The sequence below is a fragment of the Corvus brachyrhynchos genome, unplaced genomic scaffold (genome assembly GCF_000691975.1).
Source record: "Corvus brachyrhynchos isolate BGI_N302 unplaced genomic scaffold, ASM69197v1 scaffold467, whole genome shotgun sequence".
NCBI lineage: Eukaryota > Metazoa > Chordata > Aves > Passeriformes > Corvidae > Corvus > Corvus brachyrhynchos.
Window position 1 is genome coordinate 467,823 of NW_008239309.1, and position 27,949 is coordinate 495,771.

Genomic DNA, 27,949 nt, shown 5'->3' on the forward strand with positions numbered 1-27,949 from the left:
AGCCCCCCCTGCTATCAAAGCTTGGCTGTGCAAACCCAATACAGCTCCTCAGTACAAGAAAGATGAGGAGCTACTGGAGAGGGTCCAGCAGAGGGTCTCAAAGATGATGAGGGGTCTGGACCATCTCTCTTATGAGGAGACACTGCAGGAGATGGGCCTGTTTAGTCTAGAGAAGAGAAGACTGAGAGGGGATCTCAGTAATGCATATAAATATCTCAAAGGCAGGTGTCAACAGGATGGTGCCAGACTCTTTTCAGCAGTGCCCAGTGACAGGATGAGGAGCAATGGCCATAAACTGAAACACAAGAAGTTTCACCTCAACATGAGGAAGAACTTCTTTACCTTGAGGGTAGCAGGCCCCTGGACCAGGCTGCCCGGGGAGGTTGTGGCGTGTCCCTCTCTGGAGCCATTCCAACCCCCCCCCCGGGTATGTTCCTGTGTCACCTGCTCTGGGTGACTCTGCCTTAGCAGGGGCGTTGGACTGGATGACCTCCAGAAGTCCCTTGTAACCCTAAGGATTCTGTGATTCTGTATTTCTGTCTTTTATTCTAGTTTGCTCAAAGCAAGAAGTCGGGAGGTAACCCATGAAAGGTTGGCTCTGTGGTCATCAAACCCCTACACTATTTATACCTTTTAACAAGCAAAGGCATCAGCATTTGTTGGCTGTAAGTTGTATAACTTTTTTACTAATTAGTACTCAAACCCCTATTTGCTAGTTGTATCTCTTGCTTCTCCGAGAGAGGAGTCATTTTAATCTGCAGGGTTCTTCCCTTCCTTTGAATGAGACAGTGGTCATGGTCATCCACTGATGGAATTACCTTCCCTCAGCTACTGCCCAGTCCTGCTGACTTCACTTCTGGTGGCTCTCATCCAGAGAGCTCATTCATGTTGGGATTGTTTTCTCTTTTCCCCAAAATAAAGGATGAGCCAAGCATGTGACATCAGCAGTGCAGTTGCTTAGACATAACTGTTCAGCTATAGCAAAGTTCGATTCAAATCTTGAGGAGCTCAAATCTTGAGGGGCCCACATCTCAAGGGGCTCAGTAGTAGCCTCACCCCAGTGCAGGGGGCGCGGTGGGGGGGAGTGGGAGGCCAGTGGGCAGGACCAGCCATCAGGGGTCATCCTGGCTGCCCCCACAACCCTCCACAGGGAGAAGTGGTACATGCAATTAATTCTGTGTAAAATCTCCATAGGAAATGTTCCAATCTGTCTCTGACAGCAACAGCAAGGGGGCCAAGGCTCTGGGGCATTGTGAGTTGGGCTTCAGCTCCTGCAGCAGCTGGGGTTAAAAATTGTTATCAGGGATGCAACAGGCATGATCCATTGGTTTGGAAAGGCAGAAATCTCATCTGGGCATGGCAGGGTGCACACCATTTCTAGGCAGAAAACCTCTGTTTTCAAAAAGTAGTGGAAATGCCCAGTATGCATCAGCTGAATTTGCTCCTGTCAATCCCCAAAAGAGAGTTATAAATTTTACCTTTCTTTTAGCACTTTTTTGTGTAACAAACCTTTGTGCCACTCAGACAGTGAACAGTATGTCTGTCTTTCCTTTATCAGTATCTACGCAGCAGTGGTGTCCCCTGCCTGCCCCCCCAAAAATTACATTAATACTGATACAAACCAAAGACCTGCAAAGAAGAAATGGCATAATCATGCTCTCCCAGGGAAGTAATGGTTTGTATCACCCCTGATGTATCAGAGGTAGTTTGGAGTACTGCCAAGCAGGGGTGACCTGAGGGGTGCAGTGCAGTCCATGGGGGGAATATGTGTATTTACATAGGAGGGAACCATGCCCCAGGGATCTGGCACACTGGACACACATTGCACATACTCCCCAGATTGCAGATAAGATGCCTGTGTTGAAATAAAGCAAGAAATTAGTCAACAAAAGGTTTGAGTAATGGTTTAAAAGCCTTCCTAAGCTTCAAGAAGCAAAAAAAAGGTTTTCTCTTATATACAGATCAGCTTTAGTTAGTGTGGTCATCATACAGTTTGCATGGAAAACTTGATATTGAGAAAGATACCTAGGAAAAGTAAAAATGAGTGAAAAATAATTTTAGCATTTCAAAAGGGGTAATTTCTGAGGTTCACTTCTCTCTGTGGTGATACAAATTGCCTCTTCTGTCTAGCTGATGTACATGATAGTGTTACTACAAATGCCTAAAAAAACCTAAGAGTATGCAATTTTCTGTCTTGAAGTACAAATTCTTTCAAATTCCACAGCTGAAGCTACCCTGAGTTGTTTTGCTCCACAGTCTGAGAAGCTATGCAATAGTGCAATCCAGAAAATAAATGTTGTCCCAAAGTGGTCATCCCCCTGTAGTTCTGGGAAAAAAAGTAGGTGAACAAATGTGGCTTTGCCCCACAACCACAGCATCTCCAAGTACCCTCACCAGCAGTGTAAAAGACACCATAGTTCTGCAGCTGCTGAGCTGCTTGTCGCTGTGGGCTTGGAAGCTCTGTGGTGCACCTACATACCTTAAAGATATCCTACAGAACCTTTTTCTGCAGCTGTTGAAGATAAGATGCAGCAGACACCGACAACAGATGGTCAGACAGATGGAGGGGGTGGAGAGAAACAGAGAGAGAAATGAGGGGTAAACATGCTATTCCCAACCACCTAACTATGTTCTGTTCAACTGCCTTGGAAACCCATCTCACTCACCTGTCTGTGTCAGGGAAATGGGATGCCCATGTGGGACCATGCCTTTATGTCAGCTCTCTGTCACGTGCCAAGTGCTCAGAGCAGAGCTCTGCAGGGAAACCTTAGGTGAAATGAGTGATCCAGCCATGATCACATTGAAATAATACCAGCAGAAGGGAGGGTCAGCTAGATGTAAACAGGATGTAAGGGTTTTTTCTTCCCTTTTACTAAAACTCAGAATTTTTTCTCACTCATGTCACAGACTTGAGGTCCAAATCCAATTTTGTTACATATATCAATCAAAAATGCTTTCAGATTAAGCATACAGCACTCTACATTCACTTGTGGTAAATTAACAGCAAAAAGTCTTCCACCACACAAATCTCTGTATGAGCTTCTTGAAATTAATGCAAAGAATCACAGAATCATTTAGGCTGGAAAACACCTCAAAGTCATAAAGTTAAACCTATGACTGAACAACACCTTGTCAATTAGACTATGGCAGTGAGTGCTGCATCCATTTTTTCCTTAAACACCTCTGTTGATGATGACTCTACAACCTTTCTGGGCAGCCCATTCCATTGCTTGACAACCCTTCCAGTGAAGAAATTCTTCCCAATGTCCACCCTGAATCTCCCCAGGTGCAGCTTGAGGCCATTTCCTCTTTTCCTGTCAGTTGTTGCCAGTGGGAAGAGACCAGTCTGTTGCTTTGTACAAACTCCTTTCAGGCGATTATAGAGAGTGATTAGGTCTCCCCTGAGCCTGTGGACTAACTTCAAAGCACTTATTTAAGATGCAAGTGGTTAACAAATTCAAACCTGAATTTCACTTGGGGTCTCATGGGACTAATAGCTCATACAGCATGAGTAAGTACATTTTAAAGGGACTCACAAACTTCTTTCAACTTCTTTCCCCAGGAATTAAAAGGGCAAAAGCTCCTGAAAAGTCAGTGTTTTTAACTTGCTCTGCTTTGGCAGACTTGCAACTTTCAAAAAGTCCCATTTGTCAACGACATTTTCTGGGGTTTAGAGGGCAGGCATGGTAAAGTACCTTAATTAGTATATGAAGTCATTACTTTGTATTCCACTCTTTGCTAGCCTTTTGGAAGAGGAGAATTTTTACTGAATGAAATAACTAGAATTATGGTGGGATAGCCTTGGCGAAGAGTGACGTGCTCACCACGTATTCAGCTTAAGAGAGAGAAATAGAATGAGAAAGCTCATGGGTCAAGAGAAAGACAGGAAGATTGCTGCCTGGTTTTTGTCATGGCAGAAGATTCTTGCCACGTGGAAAATCAGATTGTTGCTGGTTTAAAATGATGGGAAATTAATGGGAGACAGAAGGACAAACACTAGCACAGCTTTCTTGCCCCTTTTCCCGAGCTCAGCTTCATTCCTTCCCTGTAGGCTACTCTACCTAGAATTGTAAAATCATTAAGGTTGGAAAAGACCTCAAACCTCATCAAGTCCAGTGGTTAACCTAACACTTCCAGGTCCACCACTGAACCACGTCCCTGGTGCCACATCTGCACCTTCTGTAACATTTCTGGGGTCAGTGATACCACCACTTGCCGGGGCAGTCTGTTTCAGTGCTTGTCTTCCCTTTCAGTGAAGAACTTTTTCCTCATATCCAGTGTAGCCCTTCCCTGCTGCAAGTAGAGACCATTTCCCCTTCTCCTTGTGCTTGTTACCTGGGAGAAAAGAGCAGCCCCACCTGGCTGCAGTCTCCTTTCAGGCAGCTGTAGAGAGTGAGAAGGTCCCCCCTGAGCATCCTTTACTCCAGACTAGACACCCTCAGCTGCTCCTCACAGGACTTGGGCTCCAGACCCTTCATCAGCACTGTTGCTCTTTTCTGAACTCACTCTGGTACCTCAATGTCTTTCTTGTAGTGGGGGACAATTACTCCTCTCAGTTATGTAATGGGCAATTTATATAATGAATTCTTTACATAATTTTGAAAAGTTGTTGAGAGAATTTCAAGGTTGGAATTACTCATTAAGTGATCTTCTGTGTTAACAGGTAACTCAGGGGCTGCGTTTTATGTCAATAGTTGAGGAACCATCATAAATAAAGGGACTATATTAAGTTACAGTGCAGACAGAGAAAACCATAATATACATCAGGTAATTGATGATTTATTATCAGCCTCAGTAATGCGCATTATAATATATTCCTCCCCACCTCACAAAACAGGAACAGTTTCCAAGTGAGATATTTCAGTGAGCTGGCCAGCCTGGTGGCTTCCAGACTTGGCCCTGTTCCTAAGCTTGTATCACCAAAAAAAAAACTAAAGTTGCATGTGGATTTCTATGCTATGTGCCTGTGTTACCTGGATTTTAAATGCAAAATGTAGGGTGCATTGTTAAATATTAAAAGAAACTGCTGTGAGGAATTTATTTGGAATTTTCTACTCTTCAGACTTACTTACTCAGGAACAATTTTCATATGGAAAAACCAAGATTATCCTGCAAAAAATACAATTCTGTTTATCCAGAAACTCTGCCAAAAGTGGTATCACTCTGTGCACCTGATAACCTACCCATTTTTTTCAATAATGAAGCATATTTTAGAGCCAGTATTCCCAAAAGTTGAACTAATTTTAACTTCTAGTGTTGTTAAACCAGACCTGCTCACACAGAGCTATGCCAGCTCTCACATAGAAAAGATGGGGAGTGAGATGGGCTGCTCTGTGTACCATTACAGTTGTACGTGGCTTGCTTCAAGCACCTTTTTAAAAACGTTTTTACCCTTGGCTGCATCGTTATACTTGTGCATAAACCCATGCATTGGGTGGGTGTGGGCTGTGGGTAAAACACTGGTGGGGCACTCAGTGCTAGGCAAAAGAAAGTAGCAACACTGCCCAGTTGTTTTGAGAGTGAGGGAATGTTTTTAGGGCAGCTTTATGCAGTGACTGCCTCCATGGAAGACCACGTGTCTGAGAATGTGGATTGAGGATAACGCAGCCTATGGCATACACATACTGTAGTATTGTCCTCCATTTGCTTTTGGAGCCCAGCGGCCCATTAAGGGGAGGTAGAAGGCAATTTGGCAAACTGTGTTGTGGTACCGGGTGCAGAGCTAGAAGCTACAGATCTGTGTGTCTTGTCTTGTGCTGTGCATGATAGACTTGCGTAATTGTGGTCCTTCGCTCAACGGTCCTACATGAGATTCGTAACTGGCATCATTTTATGGCATGGTTAAATTCATCCTGGTGTTGCAGCTTGTGCAAATGGACTGACCTTGTAGAATTCTTCTCCAGAAGAATCAAGTGGGTAAGGGAGAAATTACTTCTTGTGAGGATGCCGAGATACTGGAACAGGGAAGTTATGATTGGAAGTGTTCAAGGCCAGGTTGGATGGGGCTCTGAGCAACCTGATCTCATGTTTCTAGTAGTGGATAAAGAAAGAGGTAATTTTTTCCATTCTGCTACTGCTGCCTGGTATGAGCTGGAGATTAATCACTACAAGGAGGAGAAAGGAAACAGGGCTGGCTCCTGTTGACACCCAGGTTGTGTCTGGTGTATTATGTCTATGGGAAAGGCCTCCAGGATACAGGGAGAGGAAGAGAATTGCATCATGTCTGTTTCAATGTGTGCCATCAGGCCACATAACAGGAAGGAAGAACCCTGAAAACATAACAGGTCCACCAGGTTGATGCCTTTTTAGCCTGTGGACTTGGCAGTGTTAGGTTTAGAGTTGAACTCGATTCTAAAGGTGTGTTCCAATCTAAATGATTCCGTGATTCTCTGGTCTAGTGAAGGTGTGCCTGCCCACAGTTCGGGGGTTGAAAATTAATGCTTTCTTTAAAGTCCCTTCCAACCCAAACCATTCTGTGATTCTAAGAGCTGGTCTTTACTTCGCTGTTGTGGATCTCAGTTGTTGTGGATACTGGTGCCAAGATCTAGATTTTCTATTTTTGTACTGGCTGTGGCTGTCTCCATAGCAGCCTGTATGAGGCTGTGTTCTGGATTTGTGACTAAGGGCATTGGTTACACAGCAGCATTGTGGCTGTTGCTGAGCAGGGTTTGCCAGCATGAAGGTTTTCTTTTTGTGCATCTTTCTCTCCTGCATTTGCTGCCAGTTGAGTGGGCTGGAGGTGAGTGAGAGGCTCTGAGGGAATGCAGGGAGTCATGTCTGATCACAACTGACCACAGCGATATTCCATACCAGATGGCATTGTGCCCAGCACCAAAAGCTCTGAGAAAAAGATGAGGAAAGGGGAACATTTGTGGCTGTGGCACTTGTCTTCTCAAGTAACTGTTAGTGGGCTGAGGCTCTGCCTGCTGATGGAGAATCGTGAATAAATTGTTTTGCTTTCCGTATGTAGCTTCACTTTACCTTTTACGCAGTCTCAATCTATGTCTTCTCACTTTTGCCTTTACAGTTTCTCTTTCCTGTCCTGCTGGAGTGGGGGCAGAAAACAAGGTCAACCCACCCTGTTCTTCTAGAAGGCCTAAGTCCTAGTGGGAATGGACTGGGAACACCTGTGAAAGCTGGGGCCAAAGCTCCTGGAGTCCCTTAAGAGCAGGCTGAAGTTAAACCAGTGGTGAAGATTGGATGCTAAGTAATTTTGCATTGTGTAACAGATTGCTAAAGCCCTGGAGCACTGAGATGAGGTTAACTTTGGAGGCAGGCCTCCCCCTTCACACAGGCTGGTAAGCAGGGTGAGCCTGGGGCCAGCAGTCATCCCGGGGCAGGAGGAGAAGGTACAGAATTGTCAGTGCTAGGGGTGTCACTGGATGCACAGCAGTGTCATTGCTCTGCATGCAAGGCAAGGTGGACCTGAGAGGCCTGCCCTGAGGCAACAGAGAGGATCCCAAACCATCATCTTGTTTCAGCAGGTGTCATTGTGCAATGTGAACCTTCCCTAACCAAAGCCATAGGGAGAAAGAGGATACAACCTTGAATATGGTAAGCCATGCCCTAAGAGAAACAGAGAGGATCATGTATCTGAAAAGCACTCCGAGTAGTAGCCAGAGCTCTCACTGCACCCAAAAAGTGGTCTCCCAGCTGTGCTCTTTTCCAGGAATCAGAGTGCCTGCCTAGGCATGCCTGTGCTGGAGCCTGGCAGAGCCTGGCAGAGCCACATCCCCCCAGATAAGCACCTGCTATACCAGGCTTCCGGTATCACAGCTGTGCACGGAGTGGTGGTGTGCGTCCCTGTGCCGGAGCTGCTCCCTCCGTCAGGAAGGTTCAGTAACACTCAGTTCACTGACAGGGCCTTACAGCAGCTGGGGAAATCGAAGTGGGCAATGACTGTGTGGTGAGAGGCAGCTGGGGCTGAAGTGCTTGCAAGAGTCACAGCGCTGAAACTTCCACCCCAGGCAGCAGAAGGGGGCTGGTGTGTTACAGGGTAAAGTAGATTCAGGACAAAGAGGAGAAATGAGGTAATGAGAGAAGCAAGATGGTACCAGAGTCAAACTCACTATTTTTACTGGGGTTTTTTTTCCCTAGGGTTTCAAAATATTTGGAAAGCCATTATCAATAGTAAAAGTACAGCACTGAAGTCATGGCATCTCTAGAAATTAGATTCTAGACAGGTGGTTTGATTTTGCCAAACAGGCCCCAGCAGAAGGTATCTCCAACGTTGCAGTGAGTTAGTTCTCCCCCGTGGGCAAACTGCCTAATTAAGCTTTGAGGAGAATAAATGAGTGCCAACAGGCTTCTGCAAACAAGGGGAGAAGTTCTGGTGTCACAGCCCCGCTGTGTTTAGCACTGCTTGCCAGTGTGTCTCTTCATTAACTCTCTTAGTTTAGACTCTCTACAAATATAAGTCACTAAGTCATGAAGTAACCTTAAAATACCACAATTATGCCAATGTGTTTTCCATGGTTTTACTGAAACTGAGAAAGTAGTTCTGTACCAAAATGTACACAGTTTAGTAATAATACAAAAAGGTAATTCTGCCAGACAGAATGTCAGTAAAATCCACCAAAATGAACACTGAACCACCATTTATTGCCCGACCAGTGTTACTTTAAATAATCATTGAATGAACATAGAAACAAAGTAATTCCAAGTTTTCTTAAATAAAAATAGTAGTGATCAGCAACAATACTGCAGGAAGATAAACATTCATGGCATTTGCTATTTACATGCCATTATAACATATCTAGCATGTAGTATGTCTTCATGCTTGCACATTACATTTATGAGCTCATTACAATGGATATTAATGCATAGATGTACTACAAAGCAACCCACCATGATGTATATCAAATCTGCACATTAGAAGAGCACCTCTACTAGTCACCCCTTCAGGAATGATGGTGCAGGAATACCAGCCCAATCCAGATTCCCCCCACAAAAGTCAAACAAGAAAAGCCCAAATCAACCAATCAAAAAAATCATCAAGCATATTAATAATCTTCATCCTGTGATTAACTAGGCAGGGCTATGCCTTTAGCAGTATTCCCAAAGGTGAATCAAACCAGAATAAACCTGGGTTTTCTTTATTACAGTAACAACACCTGAGACTGCTTCACTGGTCCAAGTACAGTATTTTATTACAAAAACTGCTTCTTACATTAACATGTCATTTCATTGAATCCCCTTAATTAGTACTTTTCATTGACAAAAAAGGTAAGATTTCTTCTTAAAATAAATACTCCCCCCCCTCAAAACAAAAGTTTAAAAGGAAATGAAAAGAAGAAAATCCCCTTTTTTTTTTCAAGAACGGTGTGGTTTTCTGGCTTCATTGTATCTCAGCTTAAGCGGTGGACAAGCACCTATTCTTGGAGAATAAGTGTCAAACACCTTATAAAAAAATCCCCAACATAAGGTACACAATGTGTATGTAGATTCCTTAAGAGACTTCTTTTTAAGTAAGTGTAAACATCTCTTCTTGACTCTTGTTTGTTTGAATGCACTCCTATAAAATAAAATTTGAGAAACTACATTTACTTAAACACCTGTCTGACACGTAACTGTTTTTGAAGTTACCATTTCATTTTTTCTACAAAGTAACAAAACAGTTGAAGATACTGTTCTTCCCTACTTCAGTACAGATTATATTTAACAGTTCAGAACTTTACAGATCACAAATTTTACATAAAGGAACAACCTAAATTTTGGAGTTCAACACTGAACACTGCTTAGCTGAAGCAGCAGCAAATTACGTACTATATATAGACAGATTTCTATTAAACTAATAAAATTCAATTAAACTGTTTGATAGCCTAAGACCTGTTTACATGTGAACAAATTAAAACTGGGAGTTTATAGAAAGTGATTAGGCTTGCCATCACTTTAAAAAAGATGCTTGTCTAACCAGAAAATAGAGATGGCAAGGACCAGTGCATTCAAGCCAAGCTTACACCAACTTCTTTTGTTTTGTTACTTTAAACATACAAAGTACATTACATTACTTTTCAGTTTAGTAGTTACCACGACCTTGTTAGGCAAAATAATCTCGACTTGTAAAAACATAAGACTGACTCTTTAGAAAATGATGTGTAAGAGTAAGAATTCAAAAGCCATGTTCAAGACATCTGATAGGACTTCTTTCACAGTCATCTCTAACCATTGAAGAAGGTCAAGTATTACTAGTCTCAAGTCTTGATCTCTTAGTTTCTCTTACACAGACATCATTGAGTTGGAGGCGATCTTTATTCTAAACTTCATAGATTTTGGTTTTTTTTCCTTGTGCACCTGGGTCAGTTACTAGAACAATTCTTCATTTCAAAGCCGTTTTAGTATTCAAGCTGCCTTTTTAGTGCAGGTTCCTTGAAGATCCTGTAGATTTATTTTTGACCTAATCAAACAGCAAGATAACTACATTAGACAGTTAAAATGTTACACTGGTCTTATGTATTGCAATTAATCACATAATTATTATTGACTCTCATGTACTTGTAAGAGGATCAAAACAGCAGAGAAATACACAAATTTTTCCATTTTTTACCTGTTGTGGATCATGTGGCTTTTGACTAGATGCCCTGCTGCAAGAGCAGCCATTAGTGATAATTCCCCTGCCATCACTGTAGCACAGACAATTTTAGCAAGCTGACGGGCATTTTCACCAGGGTTATCTTGGCTTGCACCTTGAACCCCTAACATCTGGAGAAAAATACAAGGCAGTATTATGCTATGAAATATAAATCAATTTTTGATATATTTAGTATTAAAGTAAGTCTTTCCAAATTATATCCAATGAGTGAGTCTCTTTAATACTGTAAATGTCTTAAGCTTTAGAAACTAGATATATGAAAACAATTCATTACACATTTCTAACATTTTCATGTAAAATACACCAAGTTTCAAGCAGCCCCATTCCCACAATATTGCTTGCACACCACATGAAAGCAACCTTTGATTAAGAAGGTAAGTAGCTTTCAGAACTATACCTGCAAACAGGCCTGCTGTGGGAGCAAGTTAGTGCCTCCGCCAACAGTCCCTATTTCTATAGAAGGCATCGTGCAGCTGATGTACAGGTCTTCGTTGGTGGAACCAGTTCTCTCCATCAAAGTGATGCAATTGGAGCTGCCCACATTCTGCGCAGCATCCTTCAGATCAAGGAGGAGAAACAAAACAACAATCCAGACACTTAAATCAGTATTTGATTAAGATTACTGAACTGAAGAAAATCTGAGTTGGTGTAAAACAAACCTACCTGACCACAGGCAATGTAGATTGCTGTCACAATGTTTGCTGCGTGTGCATTGTAGCCACCTATGCTACCAGCCATCGCTGAACCCACCAAATTTTTGTTTATATTGACTTCAACTAGATCTTCCGTAGTTGTTTTCAGCACCTGGACAAGGTGATAGACACATTTTTACTATCCCTCTCCTCAGGCAGGAGTAGAAATACTCTATTTATGGTTATTTATGGCCCTCACCCCTTGTTTGCTTCTACATGGAATTTGACTCAATCATTGTCCTAGATACCTTTTATTTTTCTTCCAAAGGAGACTTTCAAACGTAGGATGTCCAAGTAACAATGGAAAAGTCAGTGCAAAGGGTTTGTACTTGTACAGGCCTTTGAGAAAAGCTCACAGCTGCATACCTCATTTCAAAGTCTTCCTTATATTTGGAAGGGAACAAGCAAAATCATCTTGGCAGAAATATCCCATTAATTTGGGATATGCTTGACACGATTGTAATGTTCCTGTCAACCTGTTCCAGACACTAAACTCTTCCCAAATTTGTTTGCATACAAATATGGAGCCAAACTGAAAAGTTCCAACACAAGCCACTACGCTATGTAGGTAAATAAACACTATGCACAGTAATATAAAATTAAGTGGCACATTTATACTATACTGACTGTATTTTGAAACTTTCAAGAGATTTATACTGAATTTAATATAAAAATGATCAAAGATGGTCAAAAGAGATGGTATTGTTGAGCAAAATTTAGGATATTCCTGCATAGCAGGAACAGTTATCATTTACGGAGCTCTACACCAAGTCTGCAACATTGACAAAAATGGAACATTTATGTATTCAGAGTTCAGTATAAGTAAATGTAGTGACACACAGGACTGGGGTTTGAGGAAAACCTTCCCAAATTTACCTACAAATGATCAATGTCCATTATAAAAGGACTACCTCCCCATTACTACTCTGGAATGAAATCCAGAGGTTGTAATAGATACTGCCAGTGACTCAGCTATAAAATGCCAACAATTTGAAAAACAGTTAACTACCCCAGAAGACATAAACTATGTCAATGCATAAATCCATTCTGCACATACAGTTTGAATCCTGTGTCCAACTCTGTACCCAGAATTTTAGAAATGTTAGAACTGTAAAAGATGCAGAGATAAGGATGTGCAAAGACATGCTAGAAGCCTGATTACTCATTCCCGATAGAGAAACTAGTACTTTTCAATCTGAAAAAGAGAATAGCTGAGAATGTGGAAGGGCTATGTCACAGCTGTAAAATCTTAGAGCAGTAGAGTGAAGATACAAGCCTTAAGTATCTGACCCAGTACAAAACTGGGGCATCATCAAACAGAATCAACAAGAAAGTAGTTCTCACACAAAGTGGAGCTGGACTGTGGAATTCTGCCCAGAATACTAGTCCTAGAAGTTTACATAGTTTTCCAAAAGGGACTGGACAAATCACAAGGGGAAAGCAAACAAAAAAACCCCCTATCAAATATGCAAACACCCAGCCATAAGATCTCAAACAAGTGTTACAATGTAGTGAACTCCTCCCTGGATATTGTCTCTCATGGCCAGTGCTGGCAACCAGGTAACAGGCAATGGATTTTGTCTGACACACAGAGGCCATCTTCTGAACTCAGGTGGAGGAAAAACTAAGATCCTGTTTTATCACGGAGGACAAGCTGGCCAGAGAATACAACTGGCATTGCTTATAAAGGTTACCCTTCGTCATGCAATATGCCAAGACAGCTTTGAATTAATGTAAACCACCTGAATATCTGTTTTCATGGTAGTAGGAAGCATATAAAAACTGAAGAGAAAGCCAGGTGCATGTGAGACAAAAAAATGAGTGAAAGGGTTAAAAAAAGACTGGGTTTAATGACAGGCAGAACACCACATGTAAACATCTGTCAAAATGTGACATAATTTTTCAAAGGTCAACCATGAAAATCCTGATGCCTTCGACTAGATATGCATCGTTAAACACATACACATTATTTCACACCAGACACAATGAAAAAGAAAGTATCTACTGACTCAGGAAAAATAGCTTATCCTACAGAAGTACCTGAAAAGACATGTAAGAACTATCCTTACCTGGAAAACAACTTTCAGCTGATATGTAACGATGTAAAGTGAGCATCAGTTTTGCAAAATGTATGCATTTTTATAAACAAGAGAGCAGACACTTACTTCTCTAACAACCTTAGCTGGAATGACTGCTTCACAGACAACAGACTTCCCTCTTCCTTCTATCCAGTTTATAGCAGCAGGTTTTTTGTCTGTACAGTAGTTACCACTGATAGCTATAACTTGAAGGTCAGGAAACTCTTCATTCAGCCTTGCCAGTGCTTTTTCGGTACCCTGTTAGAGAGAAACACGTAATAGGCTACGTTTATCGTTATGGGTGTAAAACAAGCTACTCAAGGACAGGGGAACAGTACTCTAATCAGATAATTATTACTGTATCCCACAGCTGTAGGGAAGAGAGGGGAGAGAGATCCAGCAGGCAGGAATTCTGCACCAAGACTGATTTATTTATTTTACAAACTCTTTTATAGACATTTTTTTTCATAGTCCAATTGGACAAAGGATCAGCCACCCATTGGGGGTGATTGGCTAAAATCCTAAAACATCCATTGTCAGAATATTTTCCTACTGTACTATAAACAAAGCTCGTCAAGGCCGCAGGTGTTCATAGTTTATAGAACTCTGCTGCCTCTTCTGTGAGAGAGAAAAGTATCCCACGGACTTAGAAAGAAGCAGGAAAATTTCTTGCTAGCAGCATTTTTGCATCCACAGATAATCAGGTACAGTGGAAGAAAAGAACATCATTTCATGAAGAAACAAGAAACAGGAGGGAAAAAACCCAAACAATTACGACTGTCTTTTTTCTAACCACTTTGGGAATTATACTGGGGAATAAATGATTTTTCCCAATACATACAGACTCCCTGGATCCACTCTAGGTGCATGGACATATGGTTACCATACTGAAGATACAACATGAACCAAGTGAAACATTACAGGCATGAAATGAGTTAATTTCAAATGTAGTGCAAAGAGCTTCTCTGCACCAGGAAATCAGACTAGAAAATCTGCTATATTAGGACTCATCTATGATCGGATCCACTTATATAATGGTTTTGACTGCCTATAAAAAGTTTAAGACTATTCATTTCATATAGCCTAAGGCATCCCAGTAATCTAAGGATTATGTCTTCCACATATTTGCATAAAAACAAACAAACAAAACTAGAGAACACCTTTTTGCTGCCACTCCTAATCCTTTATTTACTAGGAAGTGATAAACACAGTAACAGAATAATTACTGCTGGATAAAATCTTTTGCTCCAAGCAACAGAGCAACCAACTTAGTTTCTCCTATTATCAAAAATACTTTCTTTAAATAATTATTAAAAAATTAAAATAAAAAATTACTTTTTTCTTTCATCATTCTCTGCCTATTCTAGTCTATACTTGACAAAATCAAACATTTTTATTATTTTGTGCAAAGAGCACTGTGTCTTATCTGTCTTTCAGATGTCAAGTAGTCACAGGCTATTAGGCTACCTTTATTTTTAAAAGGAATACACATTTTTAAAAAATACTTAAGGGGACTGGTCCTTACTTTTGAAATCATATTCATTCCCATTGCATCCCCTGTTCCAGACTGAAAACGGATATAAAGGTTACGACCAGCCAAACTGATGAGAAGTTTTTGTAGGCGGGCAAACCTGCAAGAAAATGTAACTATTACTTACAATCCTCAAAGGGAAGATTAGTTTTAAGTGGCAAAATGACAGTAAATCTTTGCAAATTGTGCTGCTAAATACATAAGCACACATTCCTTCAGGAATCCTTTGGAAAAGACCTGCAAGACAAGTCCAGTCTTTGACAGACAACCATCTTTTCAAAAGCACCACAGCACCAAGTGCAATACCTAGTCATTACTTGAACACTTCCAGGGATGGTGTTTTCTTGAATAAGTACCTTAAAAATATTCACTGTAAAAGTGTTCACTGCCTTTTTATGTTTTCTGGACTTCAAGAAATAAAATATCCTGAACTGCTAACATCAACTTTATTCATTTGTATTCCTTAAAACATCTCACTACCAGATATAAAGTAACAATGAGGCCTTTGGAAATTCTGATGTCAGTTTTACAGCAAGGCAAAAAGCATGCTATCTTCAACAGTGCAAGCTGCACAGGTTGCTCAAAACGCAGAAAATACAGCATTTAAAAAGCAGCATGAGCTGATTCTGGCCAAAATACAGATGTATCTTTGGCTGACACTTGTTAAGAAACACAACAAGTAAGGAAATCTCTCTCTGAATCTTCCTACAGTAAGAAGGTAATCATAAGCCTTAGAAAAAATTCTAAGCCTCGAAACAGACTTATTCTTAGCACTGTTTTACATTTTTTAGCATTTCAGCTCTAGCATTAGTTTATCTTGTACTTTCTGAAACCTCACAGATTAAGTATTAATATTATCATCTGAAAGGTCAAAGACCAAACTTCGAGGGTTTTTTTCTGCATAGTAACTACAGTTACAGTTACTTTGCCTAGTAAAAATCAAAATAAGCTTAGGATTTTTTTTAAATGCTTAGACAAACTAATATTCTATTAATTATTACACAATGTGTATCTATTTGTTGTTAATATACAGTAGTTTACCACTGTCAGTGAAAAATGCTTATTGCTAGCCTTGGTACATAGCCAGAGTGACTTTTGTCCTTTTAGATACTCACTACATGGGCTAGCCAAAACAAAGATGTAATTTCCTCTATTGCAGTACTCCAAAAAAAACAATTCATAGAAGTCTTCGACCATCCATAGAAGTCTTATGTCTGGAAATTAAGCTGGAACAGCCATTGTACTAACCTACTTGTGCTGTCAAAAGCTTCCTTCATTACTTTAAAACCTTCAGGGCTTTCAAGCCAGACTTTCACCTCTGCAGCCTGGCAAGCAGTGGGCAACCTTACAACAGGTCCTCGAGTCATCCCATCTGCCAGAATGCGGCTACTTGCTCCTCCACCAAGCTAAAAGCCAAAGCAGAAGAGGAACAGAGTAAGATTACTGAAATTTTAGTTTTCAGGAAGTCAAAAATATGCATTATATAATGTTGAGCTTTTGATGGGGTACCCTTCTTTCTCAGACCAGGGTAAGAGAGCAGAGGAGGCTGCTGTTCTGCTAAGTTCTTTATTTCATAGTCTCACAGCTTTCTTGAGGGCAGAGTTCGAAGGGGAGTTACATGATAAAGGCAAGCAGCAGCAGCAACAGCAGGCAAAACCAGGTTCTTCTATATGCTCTATATGCTCCACATATTTTTTCTTACAGAAGTGTGGATTATATTTGTTAATTGACCAATAAAATTAACACACTATTCTAGTTTTCCTTTTCTTAACCTACCCCGCTCTAATTCTAACAATCCTAAGTCTTACACAAGTGCTACACAGGTATCACACAGATTTGCATATACAATTTCTATCAGTTCTTATTGTTTATGTGAACACTCTATCTAAAAAATGTGAACAGTATAATTCTATCTGTATTTTGTCTAAAGTAAAGAATTCTGTCAAAAGGTAACACTGCTGCAGCAAGAGCTGTGTTTAAGGTCTCTGCTACAGCTTTTTAATGTTTAAGGCACTTAGCATATATTTCTACTAAAAGTTAAAAATCTGTATTTCTATTTCATTCTGGTGTAGTTTCATGTATCTCAGCTTGTCCAAAGGTTTTAATTGAATCCCTGTGCTTTGGCTTCCCTCTGGGCCTGAGTCCAGAGGAGCTTTCACTCCCAACAATATAAACTTCAATATGTTTTATAATATAGGAAGCTTTTCAAGCTTTTCAAGTCAAACAATACTTACACATATTGCTCTACATCCTCTGTTTGTGCTTGCTACAAGACATCCTTCTGTTGTTGCCATTGGCACCTGGAACTCTTTGTTATCCAAAAACAGTGGTCCTGCTACGCCTACAGGAATAGGCATATATCCAATCACGTTTTCACAGCAAGCTCCCATAACCTTAAAAAAAAAGCCCCACAAAACAATCACTAAGGTTACACTCCAGTGGTACAGTACAGCATGCTATATACTACGCCTATGACTACACCAAGGTATCTTAGCAAAATACACCCACAAATTTACCCATAAAGCAACTCATTGCTACTTCAAAAAGTTAACAGCTACAGCTATCAACAGCTATCACTATTCAAGTCCAGGCAGATGTATTTAATTCTATACAGCATTAAATGTTATTTAAATAACCCTAAAATTTTAAAATTAGTTTAAAATAATTTTCAGCTTTAACTTGAGCTCAAGGTAGTATTATCATTCAGTTGAACTGTGGCTCAGTATTAGTAGGACTGCATTTCTGAGATAAGGCAGCTGCATACTTTGATAGGAAATATTTTTTGGATAACTTACAAAACTCACCCACTGCCCTAGGTTAAAAAACATCAAGAGCAATTAAGGGGGTGCCTTATGTTTGCTTTTTATTTTTTTCCTTCTACATCAGTTTTGACCAAGGTCATTGTCAATTCACATACATCACTAAAGATTTATTTCATAGAATCATAGACTTGTTTGGGTTGGAAGGGACCATGAAGACCATCAAGATCCAAACCCCCTGCCCAAGACAGGGACACCTTTCACTAGACCAGGTTACTCAGAGTCCCATCCAATCTGGCCTTGAACACTGCCAGGGTTGGAGCATCCACAGCTTCTATGGGCAACCTCTTACAGTGTCTCACCATACTCACAGTAAAGAATTTCTTCTAACATCTAAATCTGCCCTTCTTCAGCTTAAGGCTCTTCCCCCTTGTTCTTTCACTACGTGTCCTTGTGCTAAGTCCCTCTCCCGCTCTCTTGTAAGCCCCCTTCAGGTACTGGAAAGTGCTATAAGCTCTTCCAAAAGCTTCCTCTTCCAGGATGAAAAGCCCCAACTCTCTTAGCCTGTCCTCACAGGAGAGGTATTCCAACCCCTGATCAACTTAGTGGCCTCCTCTGGACTCATTCCAACAGGTCTTGTTCATTTGTTTGGAAAACAGTTTTACACTGAGTTTTGCTTGTCTATTTAGTACTTACCAAAGAATAATTATAATTCCTATAAGGAAGATATTGCAAAGAGGAAGGTTCAGGAAGTTTCTTAGATAACATCTGTCTGCGAATGGATACACCTCGCTCCTGGGTTTCCATCAGGGTTTCCAGTTTGTATGCAGGAATATGCTTTGCATTAACTAAGCTGATAACCTCAGCATCAGTAAGAAATTTTGCTCCTTCCTGGAAACATGAAGGATGGAGAGAAAACACAGATTCTCCTGGTGAAAATCCTTTTAAATGTTTCCAAAAGAAAAAGGGTAACAACTTTACTTTGCTAAAGGAGTCAACTACAAACATCAGGTTTTACAGCAGGCTGGAATATGATCAAGAACTTTCATGATCAGACGCACACTTGTATGTGTACATGATGAAGCTCCAAAGACTTGGTATGCTATGAATGATGAAGCTGCTCCCTCCCCCCACCCTTCTCAACTGACTTGAGAAGTAACTCATTAAAGGGTTTTGTTTTACTCATGACCTCCACACCCCCCCAAAGTTATTAAAGCCATGTAATTTTCTGAAGAATGAGATCAAAACCAATGGGAGAATCTAAAAGCTGGGAAAAGAACTCTAACAATTCTTAAATCAGATGTTGCAGTAGAGGTTAAATAAAAAAAAGTTATTTTTCTATACCTGCGCATTTCCAAGTATACGAACACATTCCTCAATAGAACGTGGTTCTTTAGGTAACTCAATTTCTTCCTCTTTTCCACTGAGATATGAAGAAGTTTCTACAGGGCTGGAATTGCCAACCACAAATGTAGCCTTGGCTGATGACTCTGCTAATACAGGTTTTATGACTTCAGCTGCACAAAGATAATCAAAATGAACTCCGGTTTACAAAATCCTGAAGTTTTGATACCAAATCTAACATGCTACCACAGATTGCACTGTTTGCTCCAAATACTCATGAATGGGTCCAGTCTTTAGATTTGTAAAAATTACCTACCACTTCCATCTTTGGGAATGAAAGCTTCTTCTGCTGTGTTAGATTTGTGATTGTTTTTCAGAAGTCCAGTCTGCTTCCGGCAACAATTTTCAGAGACTTTTTTCTGTACCATCACAGGAGATGTTATGGGATTCTTCAGTGAGAGGGTAGATTCAGTCTCTGCTTGCTCAAAGAAAATGTATTTGACAGCAAGGAGAAGAGCTAATCCAAGAGTGATTACTTGCTCAATATCCATACTGGCCATTCTAAAAAAGTTCAAAAAGTAAATACACAGTACATACAATTTGTTGCTTATAACAGCATTCTTACATTCTTTGCTTCAGAAAGGGTAGTAATTCCATTATCATTTATAGTTAAAGAAATTCCAGTCAAAAGATATTTTCTACCAGGACATCGAAGTATGCTAGGCTAGGATACTACTATCAACATAAAAATCTTCAGATGTCATTAAAGAGCTAAATTTAGCTAAATCTGGCTAAAAAGCAGCCCCAGTAGGAAAAATGACTGTAAAAGGTTCACTAACAGCTACATCAAATTGATTTAACACCTGTACCCCAATGACAAGACAGAAAGTTTCATTTATCATCCTCTACCACTAATGACTACTATGATGCAAGATGAACTGCTAAGAGGGGAAAAAAACCCCTGGCTAAATCAGAAGGTTCTGAGTTCTCAGAAATAACATGAAACCACAGGTGACACTAACTTGAATAAAGCTGAAGGAAAAGCCGTAGTATAAAATGGGTTTTGCACTTTTGTGTGAATGGTCAGAAGCTCTGAATAAGTAATTACTCTAATGCAGTCTGAAGTTTATCTTCCAGTATGCTATGAAAGATGCTAGTGGGAAAAGACAATGTTTTGACGCATACAGGACAGCTAGCTCTTGATCATGTTCTTGACTACTTCAAGGGTTTGGACAAATGGCATAATATTGGCATGTCTTCTGAAATGTCACCTCTGGTTCCAAGAAATCCTACAGTGGTCAGACCTGCAAGTCCACAAGTATTGTGCTCTAGGACAACAAGCTTCTAGCCTGGCAGCAGTAGAAACACAGCATGATCACACTTCTGTGAAGCCACCCACCGAGAAAGGTAGAACTGCCACAGTGAAACATTAGGTTCAATTCGCTTCGGTGCATTCTCATCCAATCCCACTGAATTTTCAACAGTACTGTTTTGAGCAGCTGGTTCTGCTATCCAACGACTGTGGGCGTGAACAAGAACCAAACCCAGCGACTGTACCAAAAACACAGAACAAGTATTAATTTCTCAAATGTAATTTGGTATCTAACCTACTAAGAGTAAATATTGTCCTCTTCTTGTTTGGAGTTTTTTTGGTGTTTTTTACCCCATGCTTCCCATGCCTCTGAAGTCTAAAAGCTGATTTTCCACACCTCTTATTAACACCCTTTCTGGCCTACTGTTACACTGTTGTATAGTAGCTTTGGATGTGTCCCACCCATATTTTTTTCTCTCACTCAAGAACTAAGCAAAGGAAGCTGCGGGTACTGCAGGGGTAAGAGGGAGGGAATTAGTACACATGAAAGAGCCCCGAGTGCTTGGCACAGAAATGGCATAGGCAGGAAAAATGACACATGTAGATAGAGGGGAAGTTATTAAAAACTACCACTGTAAATCAGACTAATGGGCTGGAGAATACAAGCCTATAGGAAACAAAAGCTTGATTTTTTGCACAAGGACACCTCACTAATTGGCGTAACCACAGAAGAAAGAGCCACAAACCATAATCATTTTGACTCTTTGTGTTACAGGGTTTGGTTTATTCTCTTCTTCTTCCAGAACACGAGCAAAATGACTAAGCTGCCATATAGGGCGCCCTTCACGACTCTCTCTTGAAAGCTGCAAAAAAACCCCAAAATTTAAAATTAGGTCATATATAGTACATATTAGAAGAACCAATAAATAAGATTCACTGCATTTTTATTTGATCATTGAGAAATTACCAAGAGTCTACAGTCTACTGTTCAGCTTACATTAGACTTCCATTGTGAAAAACCCTGGACAGACAGTAAGTTACAGTATAATCTGTTTATTCTGCTTTAGATCAGAACTACTACTGAGTGTGATTCATTTACAGTAATATTTACAAGTTACTGTCACCAGTACAATTTGAAAGGAAGACGAACATGCTGGCATGTAACTCCAGGATGAAAATTATAGCCTACAGAAGCACAGGGCTGAATACTAAACTTGAGGCTGTCTTGAAGTTGGTCTTACCTCCAATACCAAGGACACACAAGCTGGAAAGAAGGTCATGAAGACAAAATAGTTGGCAAGAACAGACATACAGCCAAAGCAGCACATAATTTCAAGCTGTCGTACACCTAAATAAAAAGACAATTTTTACATTTAAATATGCAGTTAGCTATACTTGAAGAAGTGCTGCAGAACTAAGAAAGAAACCATTAAACTGACATTGCAGATTACAGAAGAAACTATCTAGATTAATTAAAAACAAGCATCTTAATCCCTAGTAATTGTGCACTATCTTATTCTAAGCACAACATGTGTTTATGTATTGACAGAAAAGTATTTTAAGGTGTAATTCTAAATGAATACAAATAAAGTTCACCAAGATTTTAAAACTTCACAATGAAAGCTTGAAACTCCTTACTTAACCAAGCAAAGAAAAACTAGCCAACATTATGTATTCAACTCCTTTCTGAAAGATGGGAAGTTCAGGCAAGAAGAAACAGTATACACCCTGCCTACTCCTTCACAAGTATCCAGAAAAAGCCACATTAGCCATGTTGCACATTGAATACAACACTGCCTTAGTAAGAATGAAAGAGCTAACACTATAAACTATTTAAAAAAAAACCTATTTGCCATACCAAAATGAGTTTTTGTCCCAAAGATATAAAGAAGAAAACAGCTTATTAATACACAATACCCTGAAAAAAATGGAGTTACTTGAAGAGCAAGAGCAAGTGCTCTGGAACATGCTGTTAAGGTATGAAATATAGCTGGAAAAAAACCCGAACAAATTTTATGAAAGCAGATGCACAGAAGTTCATTCCTACTATGCAATGCTCAAGAAATACAAAAATTACTTGTATTTCAAACTTTGGTCCAACATGTACGTATTATTCGTATTTGTAAGAAACCAGTAAAATAAGCTAATTAGAAGATAAATAAATAGATTAAGTCACTCCACTCTCATGGGTAACACCTATTATTTGAAACTCTCCATATCCTAATGTCTCTCAAAAAGCCTTTTTTAACTGGAAGCACTTAGACCCCTAGACCGTATGGCTCACCTGACATGGTACCAACACCGATTACAAGACACTCCACAAGGGCATCCAGTGTAAACGTAGGGCCTAATATTGCCATCCCACGTGAAATATTTTCTCTTACTTCATCCTAAAAAGAAAAATTTCTGTCCATTAATATGAAGACAAAAACGAAATTGAGTTAGACATAACAAGACTAGTAAACTGAGTAGTATTATGGCAGTAAGGCCTTGTAAAAACATACATTGAAGATGAACTATTATGAGAAAGCATATACAGAATGTGTTCTATTTTCTCTAAGTTATTATACTTTGACAGCCTATTGACACAAAATTACTTCATTTTGATTAATTTCTCTACCTTTGCTTCAACACTGATGGGCAGAGACACTAATTACAGTAAATACAAAAGAACACTTCTAAATTTGAAGACATGAAATAGAAGGCACTTGTGCCATGGCATTTCAAAATTTCTTATAACCACGTATCTGTACCCTCACTACTATTACTTCAGTGTTTTATATTTAACTCAGCTGATAGAAGAAAGGGCAAAAAAGGCATAAAGCTTTCTGCTAGGGGAAAAGGGGTTTCCTCCAGAAGGCAAGCATGATAAACTCTAGAGAGTTTGCTCTAGAGAGTTTGGTGTTTTTGGGGCAACAGACAGAAAAAAAAAACTGTAGAGTAAACCTATTTGTAAAATATTTTCTTGAAAATTAGTAAAAATTCTGTACTTGCAGTTATCATAAAATAATACAGAACACATTATATTGCATATATAGAAACTGTACAGCATAATATATACTAAATTAAAATATAATAGATAATATTTTGTCAGAATTAGTATGTGCAAATGCCATGTACAGGGTTTTGTAAGTATTAATTACTCCCACTTTGGGATTGAACTCGGACTAATAGGAAACAAACATTACCGGCTATGACAAGCAAGATGTCCTGTCCATCTCTCCTACTGTGCGGCACTAAATGTATTAGAGCATGGATGTTCCTGTTTGCACATATGTTACATTCATTCTGCCAACATTTGGCCTAGAAATACGCTTTATTCAGTAGCAACACTGTAGCACTAGATGTGTCTTTATATATTGTTCCTGTGCCCTAGAAATTAACTTTTTTTCTGTCAATACCCATTTTAAGGCAGACTTTGCCTAGGAACTCTAGCCTCCTTAGAAGAGCTGTAAGCATTGCTGCTTTAAAATTTCAATTTTACGAAGTCATGCTCATGCAGACAATTAACAGTGCACATGGCTATGCACACTAATTTTACCATGTTACTGTTCACTTGAACACTGATCTGGCTTGAAGACAAGAGAACACAGAATCTGGATAGAATCCGATTGTTATTTATGTATCCCCAAGACAGTATTTGCCTGTATGTCTCTCCACTTGAATTACTCATACAACTATAAAATTGTTTGTCTTGAAAGGCACCTTAGAGATTGCCTAGGTTCTAATCCCCTGCCATGGGATGAAGTTCAGTTTTGAACATTAAATTAAAAATCTCCATTGTAAGGCAAACAAACAAAAAACCCAAAGTAAAACACCATCCAACCAAAAAAATCCTCAAAAATAACTCCCCTGACCTGTGAGTTGGAACTGAGTGCAAATTTGGCTAATGCACTTGCTCTTGACAAATCAATCAGAAGCAGGAAGAATGGTAAAGCTTCACTGAAAAAAAAGAGGCATATTTTAATATTCAAGGTTTATGGTACAGGGAAAAAAAAAAGTAAGCACGAAATCCAGAATACCAATTCACTACTTACTTTAAACCTGTCAGTTCTTTATCCAAGAAGTGAATTACCACTGTACTAAAAACAAAACTTGAGAAGATTGTGAAGAGGCCAGCAATACCTTAAAAAACAAGAGAAGAGGAAATTTTTCATTCATATATATATTGGAAAAGATAAAGAACCAACCCACTTTTAGATCAATCATGACGAATGAGAATTTCTGCCTCAGTGCACTAACAGCAGTCAAGATACAAACTGAAGTAGATGCTATTTTTATAGATATTAAAATCTAAAATTGGGAACGCATTCAAAGTAAGTCTCAGAAATAAAAGCCATAAATCCTCTCAATTTATTTTAAGCAAAATTAAAACTGGCTTAAATAGCTCTGTAATTTTAAGTATTCACACAATAAACAGTTATTTTGAGAACGACATTTGCAGTGTTTATATAATCCTACACAACCTTTCATAAAAAAACCCACACTTTGATACAGGCAAAACATTTTTTCTGCTATCTAGAAAATTATTAAAATAACCCTGTTCTGAACATAAGGATTAAAACGTTACTGTTTGTTACCAATTTAGGTAAGTCACCCTCCCCAACAATTAAAACACATACAGCAAATACAAAAATCAGATACAATACCTAAAATGTATTTTGATCCAAGCTGCCTTAGGTTCTGAAACTGGAAATATATATAAAGAATGGCTATGCAGCGTGTGATTGTCAGGATGATGATGTCACTGCTCAGAACATCCTGTATGAAATATAAAGCAATTTAGTTAGCTTTTACACTAAGGAATAACTTGTTAAGTTTCAGTAATAAAAAAATCCATTGTGATGCTGCACTAAAAGTGAAGTTTCAGAATAAAATAAATACCACTGCTAGTCTTGCCTTAAAAAATAAAATACTAAAAGGCTTGTTCATTAGTACATTACTGTTTGCATACAGCTTTAATATCCAAAATGAGAAAAGAAGGCAATGAAGAAGGTTCTGCATGGCTACTTTACTCCTAATACATCAGCCTGATCATATTCCATAGAAAACCCTGAATCTACTGATTTAACACCAAGTACTATAAAATTAATTTAAATCCTTACTTCTTCAAGTTTGGGGCACTCGTAATTCCAGCCACAGATCTTATCATTCCCAGTGAACATCTTCATAGACATCATACAGATGGTGAGAGTCACTGTTCCCACAATGACTTCCCATGGATGAGAGGCTACAAAAAGGCCATGCATTCGGAAGAGTCTGGACAGCATTTTCAAGGCTGTTTTTCTATACTTAGCAAACCTGCAAAAATGGAATTATTTTATATAAGTACAAGATTCAGTGAAAGAAGACAGAGCTCTACACTTTCCTACAAGACATCCTTCAGGAAATAAAAGGCAAAACCACATAAGTCAGAGATGAGTAAGGAAACTAATCTTCACCTTTCCTTCAACCTTCCATGTAAAACACATCTATTTCTAATATTCCGAAATATAATATGATCTGCTCCTGTCTTCTCAACCTTTTTTTTTGTAATACACATCTCCCTGGTTTCTTCAAGGTCTTTGCCACTGGGATTGGGTCATTCATAAAGTATGGTGCTAATAATACCAAGGCTGAGGGTTCAATCCCAATATAGACCATTCACTTAACAGCTAAACTCAATGACTCTTGCAGGTCCCTTTAAACTGGAAGATTCTGTGATTCTAACAGTAAGGCCTCCCTACTCTCACCAGATCTCTCAGAATCTTCCTATCATACAATTGTGATATTGCTGTGACTCAAAATTCTTTTTTTTACCATCTATGTAAGCACTCACCAAATTCTGTTACTTCTCTGTACTCATTCTTCCTATCAAAAATACGGATGAGCTATAAAAATTATCAATTAACCATTACTGGTAATGTTCAACAACAGGAACTGCATTTCTGACTGTGTCTTCCCGACTTTCTGTTCAGTATTATTCCGTGATACAAATTAATTACATTCAAAAATATTCCCTCTTCATCTGAAGCATGCAAGTCCTCACATAACAGTATTGCGGTAGTTCTCTTCTACCCATTACTATTTCCTGGTTACTGGTGCATTTCATCATTCCTTTGCTTCCAACAGATAACAAACATTTACCAGAAATTTTCACAGCTGTATTTCATGTAACTAACAACATGAATGTTGAACACATCCTTCAGACCACATCCTGGTCTACCTGCTCTGTGCAGGCTTATCAAAGATGTTTACTTGTGTTTTATAGCATAGAAACAAAATGGCGTGACATTCTCTCTTACATGCATTAGTAAATGCACTTTCCTTTCCTCACTGCAAAAAAACAATAGCTTACAAAACTGCATTGTAAAGCTCAAACAAATGCTTAATAGCCTGGCTAACAGCAAAAATCTATAATTCAGTATTTACCTAACACTGCAAGATTTCCATGGAGGACTGAGGGCTCTACACTGGGCCACTTCAAAGTGGATTAAAGAAATCCCTTTGCATTGTCCTAAATGCAACAATCCATCCATAGGGCTTCTGGCATTATTTCTTTTGCTTGGACATTAAAAACAAAGGTGACGTTCAATGGAGAAAATAATAGGGCAAATCTATCTGCCTAAGTGTTCCTGAAGATACCAGAATCATCTTGGTTTCCCACCAATACCAATCTGAATCACATGAGCACCAGCAGCACTTAACTATTTTTCTTCATCCTTCCACCGTGAAGGTGTGGCAGGATGTTTGTGGCTCATGGAGTCAAATGGGGAAAATAATTGAGAAGACTGCCTTCCTTATGAACAAATTATTTCACTTCCTGATCAAATGCTTTTAAAAAATAAAATTAAAAACCAAACTCCTCTTTTTAAAGCTGATATTATCTCTTCTTTTCCCCTATATCATATAATCTACATTCTGTTTTGTATATTTATGTTCTTGCAAACCTGTTTCAAACTAGTATTATCATTTCTCCTCAGCACAATGGAAGTTATCTTTTAATTAGGAAAAATAAAATAACCCAGCCAGAAGTATACCTGTGCTGAAGATTTTGAAACAACACAAAAAATAAAAAAGGCATTGCAACATCCTCTGAAAATACAAATAATTTTGAATACCACTCTATTTCAGGAAAATCAGAACTAGCAGTTACTAAATGATTTTATAGAGTTCTACCAGTCCTGTACCTAGTAATACTGCTAATACAACTAATTTGGCAAATTGGAATTACAATTTATCTGGCAATCAAAAAAAACCATTAGGAGGGCTAGAAAGATTTCAAAATCTTTTCTTCAGAATTTGTTTTTCACATTTATGGGGGAAAATTCATTAATTCATTTATTACAATAATGATCCATATCTTACTTTTATTATTAACTGATGCTATGTCTCATGACTCATCTTGGGGTTAACTGAGTGATACTAGCTCCTAACCTAAAAGGATTCTTTTAAGTTTTCGTGTTTATTTAACCTGCCCAAAGTGCAAGATGCTTTTTGCTATGCAGTTGACTCTTCTAGAAAATATTGATGATTTCACACGCTGATCTTGCTTTAGAGTCAACTATAAAAAAAAAAATTTCAGCGTATAACATCAGCTGATAACTCTGTTTAAAATATTTATACACACACACTGACTTGTAGCATGATATAACACTAAATA

General features: G+C 39.1%; 1 protein-coding gene and 1 long non-coding RNA gene across 2 annotated transcripts; one reads left to right on the forward strand and one right to left on the reverse strand.

Moving 5' to 3' along the window:
• The first annotated feature begins 332 nt into the window (after positions 1-332).
• Positions 333-8,709, forward strand: LOC108448286. Its single transcript, XR_001864131.1, has 3 exons — positions 333-427; positions 553-665; positions 7,028-8,709. It is a non-coding gene; the product is annotated as an uncharacterized LOC108448286 (long non-coding RNA).
• Positions 8,710-9,123: 414 nt separating this feature from the next.
• Positions 9,124-25,633, reverse strand: HMGCR (3-hydroxy-3-methylglutaryl-CoA reductase). Its single transcript, XM_008638609.2, has 19 exons — positions 25,413-25,633; positions 24,957-25,068; positions 24,345-24,432; positions 24,165-24,249; positions 22,592-22,697; positions 21,549-21,655; positions 21,054-21,170; positions 20,395-20,546; positions 19,312-19,556; positions 18,996-19,168; positions 18,348-18,542; positions 17,127-17,285; positions 16,141-16,298; positions 14,887-14,992; positions 13,449-13,619; positions 11,255-11,395; positions 10,989-11,147; positions 10,547-10,701; positions 9,124-10,396 (listed from the first exon to the last, which is right to left on the reverse strand). The coding sequence occupies exons 1-19, from the start codon at positions 25,575-25,577 to the stop codon at positions 10,342-10,344; spliced, it is 2,649 nt and encodes an 882-aa protein (XP_008636831.1). The 5' UTR covers positions 25,578-25,633; the 3' UTR covers positions 9,124-10,341.
• Between the last annotated feature and the right edge of the window lie 2,316 nt (positions 25,634-27,949).